This window comes from Aedes aegypti, chromosome 2, assembly GCF_002204515.2.
Source record: "Aedes aegypti strain LVP_AGWG chromosome 2, AaegL5.0 Primary Assembly, whole genome shotgun sequence".
NCBI lineage: Eukaryota > Metazoa > Arthropoda > Insecta > Diptera > Culicidae > Aedes > Aedes aegypti.
In genome coordinates this window covers 240621833-240641468 of record NC_035108.1, presented here as the reverse complement: position 1 = coordinate 240641468, position 19636 = coordinate 240621833, and the positions used below count along the sequence as shown (strand labels likewise).

Genomic DNA, 19636 nt, shown 5'->3' with positions numbered 1-19636 from the left:
CGATGTTTTGTTTAATGTTTATGATCCGTAATCGAGCAAGTGTTGCAATAAAATAACTGATTGCTTGCTTGGAGGCTTCCTTCCAAAACCATCAAAATGTTGAGGCACATTATTAGGGTTCATTCAAATATTACGTAACGCAAAATATGACAATTGTAGAACCCCTCCCTCCCCCACGTAACAGGTTTTGTATGGAAAATTTTAAATTTTTGTATGGACAGTAACACCATGTAAGACCCCCTCCCTCCCCCTGTTGCGTTACGTAATATTTGAACGATCCCTTAGCTGATTTAACGATATCAAAAAAATGATAATCAGACCATAAAAAACAATTAAACAAAACAATGGTCTTTATTTTCACAGTTGACAACTGACAGTGCACAGCAAAAAAAGTTGTTGAATATTACATCAAAACTGCTGCAACCAAGTCATTCCCTCGGTTGTGTAATATTACACAGCCCGACGTACTTGTGGGCTTTTGGTGTAACAAACGCGAGCGATGTAATTTTTCCGATGTAATAAATTCAATGTATCCAATACGATGTAATCGATGCGGTGTAATATAGAAACTGTGTAATCTAAGCGATTTCAGGGCAATCCTGATCATAATTCAGCAAAATCAATGGTTGATTAAATTGCTTTTTAATCCTTTTCCACTTTTAAATCGAATATAATATGTGAATTCGAGTTTTACTTATATTGAATTATCGAGTTTATAAACTTGTAAAATAATTAAAAGCAATTTATTCAACCATTGAAAAGAATTTTATGGTAAGAAGATATAATATGTTTGGAAATTATAAAAACAAAAGAATTGAGTTTAAATTATTTATTTATTTTTTGTGCATTAAACAATTCTCGCATAACTTGTGATCTTGTCCTAAAAGCCATTGGTAACCGAGTGTGTAGAGCTTTGTTTCTAAGCAAATGAATGGCCCAGGATGCAAACTATCACCACTGGGAAATAGAGGAGAATACTCTCTGCATTGTAGCATCGTTGAATAACATGTAAATCCATTCGTTCGCTCGGTAACAACAAGCTACACACTCGGTTACCATTGGCTTTTAGAGCGAGATCACAGGTTATGCAAGAATTATACAAATAAGGAGCTCAACGACTGGGAGGCTTCAGGCTCGACTTCAGATGATAAACCCATGGAACCGCAGTGAGCCCTTTCAGGCACTTAAGGCAGTGTTTAGATTTCCTCAGCAAACAGTGGATCGCTCGAGCTTTCGTCCCGATCTAAAATAGAAAAGAAAACATAGTTGATATTTAGAATTTTAGTATTCTACACATGATTCTAAAATAACAGATCGACTGACTATTATATGAATATCGACGAAGTATTATTAGATAAAACGGAAGTTCTATTCTGATATTTTACAGGAATATCAGTTCCCAAGATCTTAAATTCTTCCTTTTTTTGGGAATTCATAAATGCAAAAATATCTACAAATCCACCTGCAAAAGGTTCGCCTGGAATTTTGGCAATTCTAGAAACAGTTTCGTCTAGAAATTCTTGCAGATATTGCGCAAAGAAAGTCTTGGCTAGTCATGTTGAAATTTCACTTAAGAAGCCCCTGATATTTTCAGGTTTATTTCTCTTGCTTGCAAAGCATTTCAGCAAAAAATCCACTACAGATTCAAGTTCTTCAAAAAAAATCTTCATAAATTTGTTTAGTTTAATGAAATTGTTAACCTTCTTATCTCTTCTTCACAAGCGATTTTTTGTGGTGATTTGCATAATTATTATTTAAATATCCAACAAAAAAAAAAAACAAAAGCAAGGTAAAACTATTGAATAATCAATAAAATTGGTAGTTATAATAAAAAATAAAATAATTTGAAAAAAAATGTGTATTTCAAGAATTTTTGACATGAAAAATTGAACAAACGAATTTTGACATAAAATACGAACAAAAGAGTGAGAAATTAGGTGTTAATGATTTTCAACAGTTTTTAGTTAATGAACCAAGTAATAAACATAAGTAATAAGTAATAAACATACAGTATTGGACATTTTTTTTAACTTTTTCGATTTTTCATGCAAAATGACCAAGTTAGATCTCAGTTATTTATTGACCGATTTGAAATTTTCACAGAACATCAGATATAACTTGAATTTTAACATATATTTTTGAATATTTTTTCCAATCGCAAGTTTATAAGTTATAACGGTTTAACTAAAGTGTATTTTTTGACGAAAAATTCAAAACAATTTATCTCAAAATCAGCCCTGCACAAAAACTGACTTCAGCAAACTTGTTCATCTCGTTAAAATCTACAACTTTGCTGAAGATACCATAAAGCTATTCCTTTAAAATGTTTAGTTGTGTCATTTATAAAAATAACGTCAAAAAATTCACTTTAGTCAAATCGAATCAACCTTGTGATTGAAAAAAAAAAACACTCAAAAATATATGTTATAATTCAAGTTATGTTTGATGTTCTGTCAAAATTTCATTCAAATCGGTCCATAAATAACTGAAATATAGCTCACCAAAGTTGGTCATTTTGTATGGAAAATCGAAAAAGTTGCAAATGTTTTGTCCAATACTGTAGGCACCGTAAATTGCCGTTATTCGACGCACCTAAGACCTCAATTCCGCGCATTTATAAATAGTTCTAATACAGTCAACTCTCCCTTACTCGATAATCGGTATCTCGATATCGAGTTAGAGAATCATAGAAAAAGTCGGTTTTCATGGCTACCTCGATGGTCCCTTTAATATCGAATTATGAAAATTTGACTGTATATAATAATCAATTAAAAGTTATTGTTAAAGTACAACTGTGAAATATTAAGCATATATAGCGAATGTGCATGTGTACATTTTAAATTCATCAAATTTTTAACTAATTGCGCGGAATCAGGCAATGCGCTGAATAAGGATAAATACATTGCGGTAGCGATATAAATTTTCATTTGGAAGTATGTTTTGAGTATTTTCATAAGAACATTAAGTAATCTGCAAGCATTTCCCTTCTTGGAGTTATTTCAGAATATCGCGCATAACTGTGGTTTTCGGTCTTCGCCAACGCCAGCGATTGATGTTTTTTTTAATACTAGCTTAACATCTATGAAGAGATCTTGAGACTACAGCTATCAAATCAGGAATTACATATTTTCTAGCACCAATACTGAGAATAGAATTTAGAGAGGTAGAATTTTGATGCTCCCCGTGTGTTTTCTTAACAGCATGTTGAATTCCGGAAGTTCTAAGTGTTTCTGTGATATTCTCGTTATTTTGGTGGGGTTTCTGATAGTATCCTTGGAATTTCTAGAACTTAGAACGTAGAGATTTTAATGGGAATTGTAGTGATTCCATTTGTAGTCGTAAGAATTCAATGAGGATCTCTCCTAAAAATCCAGGGTTCCCTTTGAAATTATTAGAATTCTTATCGATTTCACAAAAAATCCCATTGAAATCTATAAAATATTTACCGACATTCAAAAGGTTTATATTAAAGCTTTGCTTTGACATTCCAACGGAACTGGAGATCAACGGAATCTTAAAGGTTTTTACAATAATTACAAAGATTGTATTCAGAATTACAAATATTCACACAATAATTCGCAGGAATCCCACCGCAATCTCATAGATTCTTACAGAAATACCGTCTCAAAGATACCCACAGAATTCTAAGAGATTAATATCCGGAATCCCATTCCCACCCCAATTCTAGAGTTTTTACCAGATTTCTAATATTTCCGCAATATTCCTAGAATGGTATTTAAACTTCCAGAATTATCATAAAAAATCCGACATCCCTATCGGAATCCCAATGTTCCTACAGGAATTCCGGAATTTCAAAGGAAATCTGAGAATCTGAGGTGTCAGAATTTACACGTAAAATTCAGAATTACATTATAAATATCTGAATTCCTACCGACATCCTAAAATTCCTAGAAAATAACATGATTATCGTAATGCCAGAGTTCACACGGATATTACAAATTGCTACTGCCAGTAATCTTACCGGAATCTCAGAATTGGCGGGGCGAATGTTTTCGTCACCTCATAACTCCTAAGCAAAACTCAAAATACCTTCGGAAATATCAAAACTCATATGGTTTTCCCATGATTTTTACTCAAATGTAAATTATTCCATTCAATTTCGCAATCTCAAAGCATGAGTAACAACCTCTTAAGCTAACTACCAGTAGCTTTGTAGTAAATGCTACCTTTATTCATAGCAACGCGTTGTTTGTACAGTCAACCCTCCATGAGTCGATATTGAAGGGACCATCGACTCATGGAAATATCGAGTTATGGAACAGAAAAGCTATAGAAAGTCGTTTAGAGGGACCATCAAAGTAACCATGAGATTTGATTTTTAGTATGGTTCCATTAGTCGATATCGAGTAATGGAACATCGACTCATGGAGGTTTAACTGTAGTATGTTCGAAAGGTGTAGAAAGGAAAATGACACAAACATATTCCACTCGTGTTCCACATATAGCGTTTACTACCGAGATTGTAGTAAACTCAACTTAACTATATTTTATTCATACGGCCCATTATGTACTTCATGTCATTTTTATTTGTGAAGGTGAATATTTTCTAAATTATAAGGTAAGTTGATCACATTGTTCCGATCATGATTACCATTCAGTAAGGGATTTAATTCAACTGCCCTGTTTTGTTTTCAAGAATAGTGGAATCGAAAGCATTTTGCTCACTAAGGAATACCATTTTGGGACTCTACCCTCAAAATGTACCAAATCTAACTTGAAGGATCACCTAAAGGATCATTTTACTGAAAATGGCACAAGGTATTATGAAAAGCATTATGTAGTATAATATCATACCAGATAACTAAGTTTCAATTGTTTATTTTCGCAGACAAAAATCCATCATTAGTTTCAAACAAGCGCAACGCTGATGCATTTCAGGAGCCTACTTGAATGAAAAAGAATAGCAGCAACTGAAGCCTAATTAAAAAATGCAATCCTTTTGTTATCTGATAAATAAATGAAACCACCATTAGTATTTATTAAATAATATTAAATATCTAAAATCATTAGTAAACCTACCAACAACCATAGGTTTGTTAATTTCAAACAATGAGTTTGTTTGTTACAAAGTTGAGATTGGCTATTTCAAACTGATTATCCTGGTTTGAAACAAACTGAAGCATTAGTTGTTTTCACAAACGTCAAAATGAACAACTATTTTTTTGTTTGTTTCAAATAAACTTTTGTTGAATTTAAATGTTCTGTCGATAAAATACAACCAAAATAATTGTTTGTTTCAACCACTCCAAGAGGCTGAAAGGAACTAAGATTTTGTTTGTGCAATATTCAACTTAAACTTTAGTTTGAAAATAACTAAAATTTGTTTGGGTTTACCATTTTTTTCTCTGTGTATAATAAACAATTCAACAGTACTAATCAATAGCTTTAAAAAATGACCTTACAGCATAGCTGAGCCTTTCGGACCGATGTATAAAAATAATTTTGTTTCGAAATTGTCCGTGTGGTTGTGGTATTCTAGTGCCCCTATTATATATTTAAGAATCAGTCATAGATACATGACCCTATGACCAACATTTGTATATGTATAGGCCTAGCAGATGTGGCTTTTCAAATCGGTAGTTCTTTCTCACAGTGATTGTTTTCAAAACCTTGCCAAGTATAGAAAATAATTGTATTTAATTTATTATTACAGTGAAGCTACATTATACTTATTAAATAAGTATTAAATTTTTTTTCATCATTGTTGATATTATCGAGGCCAGAATTCCAAGTGAGTGAAAAACTTAATAGTACTAGAACACCATAGGAGATCGCTAATATAACCTAATCATAGAACTGCTTTTTGCACTATGTTGGGTCTCAAAAAACCTCGTAGAAGAGTACAAACCGTCAATGGCATTTCCCATATACTAATCCACATTGCGCATTCAATGGTCTAGTTGTGCTCCTCACCCGCCCTCAGTTTGTAATCTTCTCATTAGCTTAAAATTATATTTTCCTTGAGTATAAATGATTTCAATTAATGGTAACCGTAATAAGCAGTAGTTTGAAAAGGGGCACTGAATCAGAATACCCGCAAATTCTGATTATTTCATTTTTCATTTTCATTTTCATTTTGCAGCGTTTGGTGGGGCATTGAGAGCGCAAGTCAGTCCAAAACCGGGGGAAGGGATAGGTAATGACCGTAATAGTCTATGCGGACCGCTTGAACACCATCGGAAAGGATAAGAAGGGTTGGGGTAGGGCATAGGGAATTGGAGAAGACTTGACACAGTAATGAGATGTATGCTGCAAAATGTAAATGTGTTGAAAGCAATTTAATTTGAGTTTTGAAGTTTGATTTGACTTATTAAAATTCCAAATAGACCGGCCATTGTACAAGTAAGAAAGGATAAGCTGATCGCTTTCTAGAAATTTAATAAACAATAAAATAATAACAATATGAGAGTGATGTTAAGGGCTGCTGATGGCACGATGCGACGCTTTAGGAGATTTTGATACTGATTGAACATAGAGCGCAATTCTATCGATGGTAATAACTTTACAAATTGTATCTGTTTTTGCACTGAATGACGATGCTGATTTATGTAAAAATACTTGATATTATTATTTCAATTGTTTGTGTGATCTAGGAGTTAATAATGGAAATATTTTACTTACGCTTGATGATAATACTTCCCAGACCAAAAATATTATATTTTGAGCACCCTTTTCGAAGCTATTCTATCCAGTCCAGGTATCCGTTTACAATCCTGAAATTATTCATAATTGTGCATGCTCATGCATTATATTAGTGATGCTCATAATCATGCAACAGATAAGGAGAGAAAGAGAGAATATCCAGCTTTTTAAAAGCGCTAATGGCTGCCGCTAACGGCCTCGCTTTCTGGTAAGGATAAGTCGATTTGACGTTTGGCTTGTGTCGATTTACATTGAGCTGACCCAAGCCAAGCGTCATATCGACTGATCCCTACCAGAAAGAGAGCCTATTTGCGGCAGCCATTAGCGCTCTTAAAAAGCTGGATAGGAACAGTGATTAGTAATGAGTTAATTATGTAGTTTTGTTAGAATTATAAACAATTAAACAGTAGTAATGAATAGCTTATAAAATGACTTTGCAGCATAGCTGAGCCTTTCGGATCGTAAGACCGATGTATAAAAATAATTTGTTTCGAAATTGTTTACGTGGTCTTCTAGTGTCCCTATTAGATAAGAATCAGTCATAGACATACATATCGAATGCTCGCCATGACCCTATGACCAATATTTGTATATGTAGCCTTAGCTGATGTGGCATTTCTAATAGGTAGTTCTTTAACTCATTGATTGTCTTCAAAACCTTGTCAAGTATAGAAAAATGATTTTATTTAATTTATTACTACATTGAAGCTGCAGTGTACTTATTAAGTATTAGGTATTATTTCATGTTCTTATCACTATTGATATTATCAATTATTTTATAGTACTAGAACACTATAGAAGATCGCTAAACATTACCTTATCATGGAACGGCTTTTTGCTCTATTATTTTAAGTAGATGCTATTGATCTCCCTTTGCTCCTATCCGCAACCCGGTGCACGCGTCCTGTTGGTATTCGAAAACCTTGTAGAAGATTACAAACCGTCAATGGCATTCCCAATTACTACCCCACGTTGCACATTCAAGGGTCTGATTGTGCTCCTAACCCACCCTCAGTTCGTAATCTTCTCGCCAGCTTGAAATTATATTTTCCCGAAGAGAAAGTAATTTTGATGAGTGATAGCCTAGTGCAGCCCAACTGCATGGTACAGTAGTTTAACCAGAATCTTTAGGTCAGAAGATAATATCTAAATTTTGTAATAAAAAGGTTGCCATTGCTTTGAAATTCACCCAATATCTAATCAAAACTACTACAGGGTGTCTACTCGTTTATCAAAATGAAATTCCCTGATATTTCAAGGTTTTTTCCAGGTTCTTTCAAATAATTCCAGGTGCAAGAAATACTCTCATTTTATATGGCTCAAACAAACTAATGACAAATTTTAAAATGTTTATAATTTAATAGCTATTTACTCTACTCTTTACATTTTTTAAAGCAATCTGGAAATATTACAATATCCAATATTCTAATAATAAGGTGCTAAATATATCTAAGCTTAAATATTATTCAGTTGAATTGTATTTGATCATGATGATGTTTTCTATTTCGTTTGTAAATTCTCTGTTCGTCATTGTGAACTGCGTTGTCGTGCAAAAAGAGGATTATTCATTAATTTCCATGGGTTATTTGAACACCTGATATTCAAAATTAATTCTTTTTTATTAATTGTAATTGTAATTGCTCAATCCACACCCTGGCAGACAATTATCCGCCCATCTAGACACGGGCTGGGTGAGGACCTACCAAGCCTCCCCCGTTAACATGTCCTATACCGTTTAGCACACCGGGATCTTCCACAAGCAGGCGCCGGAATTAAAGCGGTCCCACAAGCTTCAGATACATTAAATAGATATAGTCCCTCTGGCACTAAACCGAATAGCGGCCTTCATATCATCACTAGCACTGCCTATCCCGCACGCCAAACAAAATGCCGGAAGTAGCGTGCCGTGTAGAACATCCGATGTTCTACACAGCACATCACCTCCGACACCATGCTCAACGTACAGCAAAGACATCGCTAATAAAATGCGGAATGCGTCATTCGATTCAGTGCCAGAGGGACTATAAATGTAACGAAGAGGAAATGAAAAGATAGTAGAGATGGTTTAGTTGTTGGATTGCTGAAACGAGAAGAAATAAAGTCATTACGTTAAAACGTGGTTTTTATAGTTGAATAAATGTATCGATAGTTTCTCATCTGTTTCTTTTCCGTGTCGTAGTTGCGTCGATTCTATCCACCTCGAGTTTTGTCGTCTCCGCTCGAGCAATGAGGACCGCGATGAAATGAAAATATAAAAATATGACCATTAGTGTTTATCTATTATTTAATGTGGTTCTCATTTGCTTTTAAATACCTAAGTAACATGTGAACTCTGCCTCTATCAGAAAATTCCAATGAATTATATTTTATTCTCCTGCACTTTCCCTAACACAAAGTATTCCTATTTAGTAAGACATTTACAAGTGCAAAAGCGCAAATAAAAGTGTGGGACCTCATCGAATCATGTTGATGCCCTCAGAGCACTCATTCTTCGATTTGCGAAAAATGAGTCCGCTGAAAACACCGACCCGACTCGACGCAATCGCGCACCTCTACCAACGCCTCCGCACATGTAAAAACTTCTGCGATAAACCTGTGGTGTGAAAGAAATGCGCAATATTATTTTAATTTCAATCCTAACTGCATGACCCGTAGGCTCTATGCGTATGATTGTTCATTATTTTAGCTAAATATACCAGTTATTTCTGTACATCAGAAGAAAAGAAAAACGATTAAGAATATCTTGCAGCGTAAAGTTTAAGTGATCAAATATTAATCCTTTCTTCGAACCTAATTTCATTATACATTGGGTTAAATTTTATCAATTTATACATGTGTATTCGAAGAAAACAAATCACGAGCATTTATTACCTCGCAACACATTCCTAAGTGATCAGATATTTATCATTTTCTACAGCCTAATTTAATAATACCTAACCTACATTGGGTTGTAACAAAAATTTGATCTTGGGATGTAGATTTGCCTCCTAATCATTGTTTCGACAATAGTCACATGCTTACTATCCCTTATGGCAGTGTTGTTGATTCTATTGTCTATCGCTCATCAGTTTCGCGCTACCCGGCAGGGACTTGGTCCTATGTACCCAATACTCTGCTGTGTCTTAACTTCACGCAATACATTATGTAGATGTGTGATACAGTTTGCGGAATATTATGATTTATCACTTCATCCAGATGAAAAATTCTGTTATGGTACCATATTCACATATCAGATAACTCCCACCTGGAACGATGTAATACATCGGAGACATGTAGATTCAGATGTATGTAGACGATCTATGCCTAGTTCGGCTCTGATCGACAGGCAATCAGTGTATTCAGTTTTTCAACTAGCTTGAAGCGATGAACGTATCAAGACAAGCTCTCCACTATATCTGCTAGCAATCACCGGTCGTCGATAGACATTTCGGTTCTTTTCTGCTAAAGAAAGACCCGATTGTATGCCAAAGACTATGGCTCATGCTTTTCAATACAGCTGGAAAAACAAGAACTACACCCAGCACCAAATAGTACGTAACTATGAGGCGGACCGGAAGGTTTGATGAGCAATCCCCACCGATATTCAAAATTAATTCTTTTTTATTAGTGACAATATTTTAACATAAAAATTCCATTTACCGATGTTTCGAGAGTTCTTAATTGAATAATTGTTACGAAATTTTACATCTATAATTGTTTAATACCAGATTGTTTTTGCAAAATTGGATTTTTTTATATCAAACTAGTGGTCCCGGCAAACTTCGTCTTGCCATTAAGTAGGCTGTTGAAAACCGCTATGAATCGTCCCATACAAAATGTCAGTGCCGTTCACTCTCGTTTTTCTGACTTTTCCGGTGAACATCCTGGAACTTTTATACACACAAACACGTCGGAACCCTTGAAGATTAAAATGGAGAAAGAATCATCCGAATCCGTTGCCTCATTCGTGAGCCATTTCGTATCATACAAACACCATTCTATTTTTATTTATATAGATATTTTCCAATAATTTTAAAAATGGTTACAGTAATCAGTAGCAAAGAGTTTGATTCACCATAGAATCAGATCAGACATTTTTCTGAGAATATTTCTAAAATTATTTCCAATTTTTCGTGACATTACGACAAATAAAACATTTTGTATAACTGTAGGGGCAATGGGGGCAATATGAACATACGGGGCAATATGAGCCACCCCGGTTTTGACCTCAAAAACAGTGTTTTAATGTCTAGTGTCATTATGATCTGCTAAAGGATGCCTCAAATAGCCACCACAATAAAAACCGTAAGAATATTCGTTTGAACACTCAATATATTTACAAAAATGTACAAATTTGTCCTTCGTCATGAAAAGCTTATAATTTTGGCAGTTCTTAATTAAGCCTGTAAGACTATTATATTTATAATTCTGGTAATTTTCAGCAATCCATTGAAACTTCTGATCATAATGAACAGTTCGTGAGCAAAATTAGATTTGTTCGTAAACAAAATTATTGAAAAACAATATATTATTTTCAAGATGAAAGGGCGGGGCAAAATGAGCCACCTAGATTTAAGCAAAACTAACGATGTTTTGAACATAAAAATACATTGCCTAAATATATCAGATTATTTTTTTACTGCATAGTCATCTTTATGCACCATTACAAGTGGAACACTTTGCTAGAAAATACTTTGAACCAAGAATCACAATTTAGTACTAGTATAACATGGTCTGTTTACTATGTATTATGTATCTTTAAAAAATAAGCCGCTAGAATCAATAATTTCAAGTAAAGCTAATACAATTACCTTTCCAATAATGTACTCTTCACGACTTACTCTTCTCTATACTGTTTTAAATTAAAATCATTCGATTGAATGAGGTGGCTCATACTGCCCCGTAGGGTGGTTCATAATGCCCCATATGGTTGGTGACCACGTAGAAAAACATGGTTTTCCAAAAAGTTCCTGAAATAATTTGCAAGTTGATGTTAACATTAATTATCGACGTAATATGGAAGATAACATATTATAGTACAAGTCACTTGCATTTAAACTAAAATTTTTGCTGTTTTTCTATGCATTCCATGACGTTTTCCTTAGGCGGACCATATTGCCCCGATCACCCCTATGCAATTTCAATGACTTTCTCAATTTCATCAAAAATTATTTTAGGTATTCGCCCAAAGATTCAGATATAACTTCAAAGATTTCTTTAAGTTAGATAGATGGACAGAATTCCTCCAAGATTATTTTTTTATATTTAAAAATACAATCTGGGTTTTTTCAAAGAATACCACAAAAATTACCTCATAGGCTAAGAGATTCTATCAGGAATTTCTTCATATATTATTTCAGTTATTCTTCAATAAAGCCCTTAGTCTCCCAAGATTTTAACCGTCAATTCTCCCATCGGTTTTTCTTGAACATCCTCCAAGACTCCCGTTTAAAAACTGTTGGAATATTCAATCAGAAACATTTCCAGATGCCAATAGGAATTTCTCAGGTTTTCTTACAAAAATGTTCTTCAGAATTTCTTTAAGATTTTAGCTAGGATTTTTGTTAACGTCACCTTCAGGAATTACTTCAGAGGTTGCTCATAAGATTTCTTTGGGAATTCCTCCAGTAATTCTAACAGATTCCTCAAGGAGGTTTTCAAAATAAAAAAATTCAAGCATTCATCCAGGAGTTTTTCTACAATGAATGAATGAATTTTTCCACAAAACTATGGAATTGAAAATTGAAAAAACTCATGACGTATTCCTAAAGCAAAAGGTAAACTTGTGTATGTTATTGTGTCAATCTTGATGAATGAGAATTTCTAGAAGAACTCACTCTTGATGAAATTTTAGAAGATTTTCTAGATTTTTGCTAAGATAATAAAAAAAACAAATCAATTGAATCTCTTGATAACATATTGCAGAATTTTGTGTAGGAACTTCTTGAAAAACATCAGGCGAAATACCTAAAAAATTGTGTAGGAATGATCGATGGATTTCTTGGCATAATTGCTGTAGTGTTATCTGGTGTGGTACATTTAATAACCTTTTGGAGATTCCAACAGATTTGTTGACTAATGTTTGAAAGAACTGCAGTTATCCTGTTTTCCAAGAAAATTTGTAGAGAAACTCAATAATTTACTCGGATAACACCTTGTGGAATTTTTGAAGTAATTCTTTACAGTAACCGTGAATGAAATAGCATAGCAATTTTTGTCGGGTTCCTTGAAAAAAAAATCCTTAAACGAATTTTATCAAAAACTCTGGAGTTGACCTTGGCGGGTTTTCTTGGAAGATAATATGTGGAAATCTTTGGAAGATCTTTTAGAGCAACAACTAAAGAAAACTAGAGAGAGTAAAATAGGAAGTCCTAAGCTAGTCTTTGAAAAATTGTTCAATTAACCCATGAGAAAATTACTGGAGGTTGTAATGTTGAAGTGCTCAAGTGAAAAATACTGGAAGTAGTAGTTCTGAAGCAAATTCTGGAGAAATACTTTAAGCATCCTTTGAAAAATTTCTAGAAGAATTGATAGAGGAATCTATTGAAGAATTTCTGAAGAGAACCCTGTACTAGTACCTGAAAGTATTCCAGATGAAATCTCTGAAAAAATCACTAGGATAATTCATGAAGATTTTCTCGAGAAATATGAGATGAAAATTTGCACTTCAAGCAAAATAAGGAAGAAAGGGACTTTAGAGACCTTTTCGAATAAAATAAAGACTGCAGAGACCTTTCATCACAAATAAAGACTTGCATTAATATAGAGAACAAGTTTCCTAAAACAAACCTGCTACCAATCCTACATATGAGAATCCTTTACTGATCAAATATAAAGATATTAAAAAAAATAAATCATGTTTTGGTAAGTCGATAAAATTTCATAATCAAAAAGATCCTCACTGAACAGTTAAAATAAAGGTTGGAAAGCGGCGCAGCCGAATTTTTTTCAATTCCAGATAACTTTCCAGCAAATAGTAGTTAGCTCTGGGTTTTGATACCAAAATTCTTTGTCGCGAACATAATTTATCATAAATTACAGACTCAAAATAATTTCCCTGATTGTGATCGCAATTCCCTGAGAATTCCAGGTTTTTTCCAGGTTGAATAAAATTCCCTGATAATTCCAGGTTTTCCAGGTTTTTCCAGGTAGTAGACACCCTGTACTAACAACAGCGATCAATTATCAAAATTCATCGCTCCCTGGAATATATAATCCCAAGCCCAGGGAATATCCACAAATTCTGATTATTGTAATAAAAACTTTGCCATTGTTTTGAAATTCATGCAACCTCTAACGAGCACTACAAAATAAAGCGACCAAATATTTAAAATAATCGCTCTCTGGAAAATATAATTCCAAGCCAAAACTATAAAATATAATTCCAAGAACTACCAAAAAATATTCTGCAGCATTAAACAGAAATTTCTCAAAACATTAGGTTCCATAAATTTTACAAAGGAAATATCCGCGATAAATCTTTGTACTTCGTGAAATAATTATGGCGAAGTATTTTTATAAGAAATTCCTATTGAAATTTTTGGAAGGATTTTTTTAACATTTTGAGAAAATTAATTAGCTCATTACACGTGGTAAAGATGAACAAATTATGGGTGAAATTATGAAAAAAATCCACGTGCTCGGCTGGGATATAATTTGTCCATCTTTACCACGCGTAATGAGCTAATTAATTTAATAACCATGCGGATTGGATTACCGAACAGCTCAATGTAAGCGTCAATTTGAGAAAATGTTTGTAGAAATCTTTGGATAAAAAAAGAAGGATAAATTTGAGGAATCTTTTAAATTGTTCTTGTACAATTTCTGATTGATGCGTGTGCTAATTCGAAAATTATTTTTGAAAGAAAAATTGGTGCGGAATCTATCTTAGGAATCCTTGAAGGAACAGAACTTGTAATGTCTTGTGTAATAAATTACCAAGGTCCAAATGCTGGTCATATGGACATCTACCAACTGAATTTTCCAAACCGTTAAGGGACACGTACTCAGAAAATAAATTGAGCCAAAACGTTGTTTGGACTCCACTTTACCAACTGTGAATATAAAAAGAGGATTCAAAACAAGAGGATGTCCTTCGCTAGTTTAACGTGGTTTAATGTTTCAATGTCGTGAATGAACTTTTGAGATTGTCAACTAGTTCAATTTCTCAGATTCTCCAGTAGTTCAATCAGATCAGTTTGAAACAACCAATTTTTTTGTTGATTTTCAAACTAGAAATTTGTTTGTTCCTTATCATGAATTTGTTGCTCCAAAGCCACACATTTGTTTGAATTAACCCTATAAAATTTGTTGTTTCAATCTAATATTTTCATTTTGATTCAACAAAAATCACGCTTCAATTAAATAAATATTTATATTCTTTTAAACTAAAACATAGTTTGTTTTGCCATAAACTGGGTTGGTAATAATGAAATTTACTTCTGAAATTCGAAGTGGTTTATTAGTTAGAATCAACCAAACTAACGTATTGATTCAAACTTTGTTTAAGTTTGGGAGAATAAACAACCAATTTTTTGATTTGAAACAAATAAAGTTTACAGCTTGTTTCTTTTTGTGGTTGAGCAGTGGTATTATTGACAGCCGTTTTGCGCAGTTTTTGCTGATTAATTCACTGGTATCAAAACTGACGTTGTTATACATTTCGTATTAGGAAACTATAAGTAATTATTATCTGTACAAGTATTTATCATCGATCAGGTAAGGATGACCAAAAGCTGGCTTCACTAAACATAATCAGGTTAAAATGATACTCATCATGCTCTATTTTTTTCATATAACTTTCAGACCTCAAGCATCTATCAGCCTTACCGAGTCTATTACCTACGGAGTCAGGGATATCCACGAATTTTTGGAGAGGAGAGCATCGACCGAGGCATGGTCAGTTTCATGCATACCCAAACCAAGTTTGGAGAAATTTATATATTTTAACCACGATACACTAAAAAGAATAAAAATATGTCTTATCCTTTTTTATGTTTTTAATTAAAATTATTTGATGAAAATAAGCAGAGTCCTCCGCATTTTGTTTTGGTAAAAACAAACAAAAATGTAGGTAAAACTTAAATGAATTGGTTATTTCAAACTTTTTTTCTTAGTTCAAAACAACCAAATATATTGGTTGTTTTTACTGCTGTCAAATTGAACAACCAGCTCTTAGGTTATTTAAAACAAAAGTTAGTTGAATTCAATTGTAAATATGATGACCAAACTACCTAATTTCCTAGTTTGTTGCAAACAGCTTACAGTGCTGCTCTGAATAATAGCAGCGCATGTCGATTTTCATACAAAATGCTCAACTTTGACATGCTGTAGTTTTGTTCCCTTTCAAGCAATCGAGCTGAAATTTTCTCCACAGAACTACAAATATGATCAATTTTGTAACTACAAAATTTCAGTTTTTTCTGAGTCCCTGCCGAAAAGTGAGACACTAGGTGAAATTTTTCGAAAAAATAGCAGTTTTTCATTTTAAAATTTTTCTTCTACAAATATTTTAAACATTTTCGGTTTAGGTGTAGGTTTGATAAGTAGGAGGAGATTGTTCCAATGGTAAGTAATATACAATTTAAAACTATAATGTCAAGCCGAAATTCAATTTTTTAAAACTGCTATTTTTTCGAACAATTTCACCTAGTATCTCACTTTCCGGCAGGGGCTTAGAAAATTTTGAAATTTTGTGTTTACAAAATTGGGCATATTTGTAGTTCTGTGGAGAAAATTTCAACTCGATTGCTTGAAAGGGAACAAAACTACAGCATGTCAAAGTTGAGCATTTTGTATGAAAATCGACATGCGCTGCTATTTTTCAGAACAGCACTGTACATGGTGAAATCAAAATAATATTGTTTGTGCAAAATTCAACCTAATATCTTGGTTGAAAGAAAGCCTAATTTGATTGTTTCTACCATTTTTTTTCTCCGTGATATGATACCTTCCTGTTTGATACGGTTTGAGTATTAACTTGCCCTGATTAAAGTTATTCAATCAAATTCGGCGTATTTTATTTTCAATACTGTTTGGTTTAACTAGATGTTATCTCAGAAATCTCTTATTTTGTTGTAAAACTTCTTGAAGAGAACCTCAAGACTAACAAAATACTTTTTAAAATGATCTTTGGAGTCCATGTAATATTCAGAACATTACAACTCTCGCGTAATCTGGCATAACATCCTAAAAGCCTACCATTTGGCCTTAAATGAACAAACATTCAAATCAACACCACTGGCATGTAGATAATGATCCTTTCTTCATCATTGCGTTGTTGAACAACGTGTAAATCCATTCAAATTCATAGAAACAACGAGCTACACACATGGTTATCAATGGCTTTTACGGCGAGATCAGAAGTTAAGCAAGAACTTGCTATATTTGAATACGCTCAGTGAACTATTGAGTTGAGGCCACCAAGTTGTCATTTAAGGTCCTATGTTTTTTGTACTGTTTTGTTTATGGCTGTCTTGGAAGGCCTACACCAATCTCCTGTTTTGGTGGAGGACCACAGTACAAGTACTGTGTAAGTCCCTGACAGTGCTACAAGGACTCAGATTTAAGCTTTTCGAAGAGGAGCAGCAAATCCGTTGGATACCCGATCTTCCTTAAGGCGAAGTAGGCCGTCATTGAAATTTGTTCGCATCGTTGATGATTGTTGCTAAGTAATCTCACGATTTCGAATCAAAGAAAATCAGTTGGTTTTGCACTGACACAGCTGAAAAAGTATCAGCATACTTTATGCATGTTAGTGCGTACAGTGATACTTTTTCAAGTCAATATAAGCTATCGAGACTGAGTTTTATCACTTTGAAATGCAAGCTGAAAAGTCATCATCGATTAATCTTCCTTTGTATTTTTTAAAATGTGTTCTTCCTTGACCTGATTTTAAGTGTAACTAACAGGCCTACGTTATGTTAATAAATTACAATTACAATTGTTGCCAAAACGAATGACGGGCTACTTAGCCTTAAGATTGCTCGTATCCTGACATGTACCTGAGGAGTCAGGAATAGAAGTAATTAGGCAAAAGCTAAGGACCACACTGGGGTCTATTTTATTACTTTAGGTACCTACACGAAGTACCGATGGTACGCGCTAGCTCATTCTTCACCGCGCCATTCGGGTAAAGCAAACAATAAAGTAAAAGCAGTTAATATAAATATAGGGGAAAAGCACTAATTTTCGACCTACAAGAATTCTGTGCCAATTTTCGGATTTTCATACAAAGTAAGCCAAAATCGAATGAATGGGTCGAAAATTGGTGCTTTTCCCCTAGTTACCTGCCAGAAGTTTCAGAACTGTTACCAAGGTCGGTTTCTTCCTCTCCTTACATCCTGGCTGTAACTGATAACAGGACATCGTAAATCGAAGACTGCTGATCAAATCCTCCAGCTCTTCCATAACGCCATGGCCATTATCGTCATTTCCCTCGCCATCCGATACGGAAACGATTCTCGAAACCGGCGGCGGTACGGTCAGCGATTCCATTGAAGAAACGGTGCCCTCGGTTTTCTCGATGTTTTCCATCTAGCTGGACACTTCGGAAAAATGTTGCCGGTGCAATTTCCCGTGCTATTCTTGGCCGAAATAAACCAATCGTGCGGTCCCTTCAAAATGGATCCGACGAAATTGCGATGAAACGCAGGTCTTATTTTTGCACCGGAGTGCAACAACTGCTCTAATTAGGTCAAATCACGGGGTTTTTCCGCTCGACCGCTTCCAATCTGGCACAAAGCACTCGCGATTGATCCGGACCACACATTTTAAAAGTTTTTTGGAACTTAACTCGTCAGAAACATCAAAAAATGACGCGAGCTGTCGATCGAACGCATTTTAATTTACCCGTCCGCCATTAACTGAAGCAAAACATCGGCAGTGTTGCGTGATTTATTATCGCGTTGGTTTTGAATGCAAAATGACATCGGATTTGTGTGATATTACGAAGTGGGTGGGAATGACTTGGTTGCAGCTGTTTCTGTGTAATTTTTTGTTTGTTAAGATGTGAATATTACACAAATTCAATGTAATCGAGAATTGTAACGTTGTTTAGGTGTAATTTCAAGGCGATGTATTATAACATCGAAATGATGCTATTTTGCATATGAAATTGGCTGTTACATCGGATTTTTTATACATCGACAGGAATTACATGATGGAAATTAGATAGTGTCTGACCCCTCGCAGATCGGTGCGTTTATGAGAGAAGTGTGCGACCCCCCGATGGAGAAAGTTGGCGCGAATGTCATTGTTGTTGTAATCGAGAGCGAGTAAAGACAGATCCGTGTATCGTGTTACGTTGTAAATTAATAAACGTATTATTGATTATTAGAAAGAAATTCTGTGTATTCTTCCTAAAACGTTGAATTCCCGTTGTAGTTCGTGATTGTTTATTTTCGGGAAATCCACTGTGCTATTGGAATTCCAACAGGTAATGGTCCCAGAATAAGGAAGAAGAACCAGTGCAAGTTCGGTATTTTTCAGTGCGATTCGAAGATTGGTTGTTAAAGCTGACATTGTTGCTACTGTGTTTTTGTTATTGCGCTTGTTGCGGCTGTGAGGAGCCAAAACGTAGGTTTTTAATTGATATTGTGCGCTCGGATGGACTAGAATTTTCAAATTGAACTACCGTGAGAGACTGCAAGCTTGGTGATATTGAATTGTCAAAATGGCGGAAGCGAAAGTAGTTGTGGAGCGACTAAATAACACAAACTGGGCAAGCTGGAAGTTTCGCGTAGAACTGTTGTTGGTGAAAGATGGATTGTGGGAGGTAGTAAATAATCCCAAACCGGTAGATGTTGATGCAACATGGATCAGTAAAGATGCTTCTGCTCGTGCGGTTATTGGACTAGCTCTCGATGATGGTCAGTTGTCCCATGTGTTGGGAGCATCTACAGCGAATGAAATGTGGACGCAGCTGAAAGGATACCATGAGCGTGGATCCTTAAGTAACAAAATACATGTTCTAAGAAAGCTATGTTCATTGCGG

General features: G+C 34.5%; 1 protein-coding gene and 1 long non-coding RNA gene across 3 annotated transcripts; one reads left to right on the top strand and one right to left on the bottom strand.

Annotated features, from left to right (window-relative positions):
- Positions 1-1030: 1030 nt before the first annotated feature.
- LOC110676494 lies at positions 1031-18644 on the bottom strand. 2 transcript variants are annotated; one of them, XM_021844565.1, is made up of 2 exons: positions 17982-18644; positions 1031-1243 (listed from the first exon to the last, which is right to left on the bottom strand). In XM_021844565.1, the coding sequence occupies exons 1-2, from the start codon at positions 18175-18177 to the stop codon at positions 1197-1199; spliced, it is 243 nt and encodes an 80-aa protein (XP_021700257.1). In that variant the 5' UTR covers positions 18178-18644; the 3' UTR covers positions 1031-1196. The 2 variants fall into 2 exon arrangements, with proteins under 2 accessions (XP_021700257.1, XP_021700256.1); XM_021844564.1 differs by having other exon boundaries at positions 17956-18587.
- LOC110676495 lies at positions 4473-5022 on the top strand. The gene is made up of 3 exons (XR_002500448.1): positions 4473-4579; positions 4658-4779; positions 4850-5022. It is a non-coding gene; the product is annotated as an uncharacterized LOC110676495 (long non-coding RNA).
- Positions 18645-19636: the final 992 nt, after the last annotated feature.

Bases quoted from the DNA above. Each gene is read 5' to 3' on its own strand.
- LOC110676494 (XM_021844564.1), bottom strand. From the start codon at position 18,177: ATGGAAAACATCGAGAAAACCGAGGGCACCGTTTCTTCAATGGAATCG. The intron at 1,244-17,955 runs GTAACAGTTCTG...TTTCTATTTTAG, and splicing joins AGAGGAAGAAACCGACCTTG to ATCGGGACGAAAGCTCGAGC.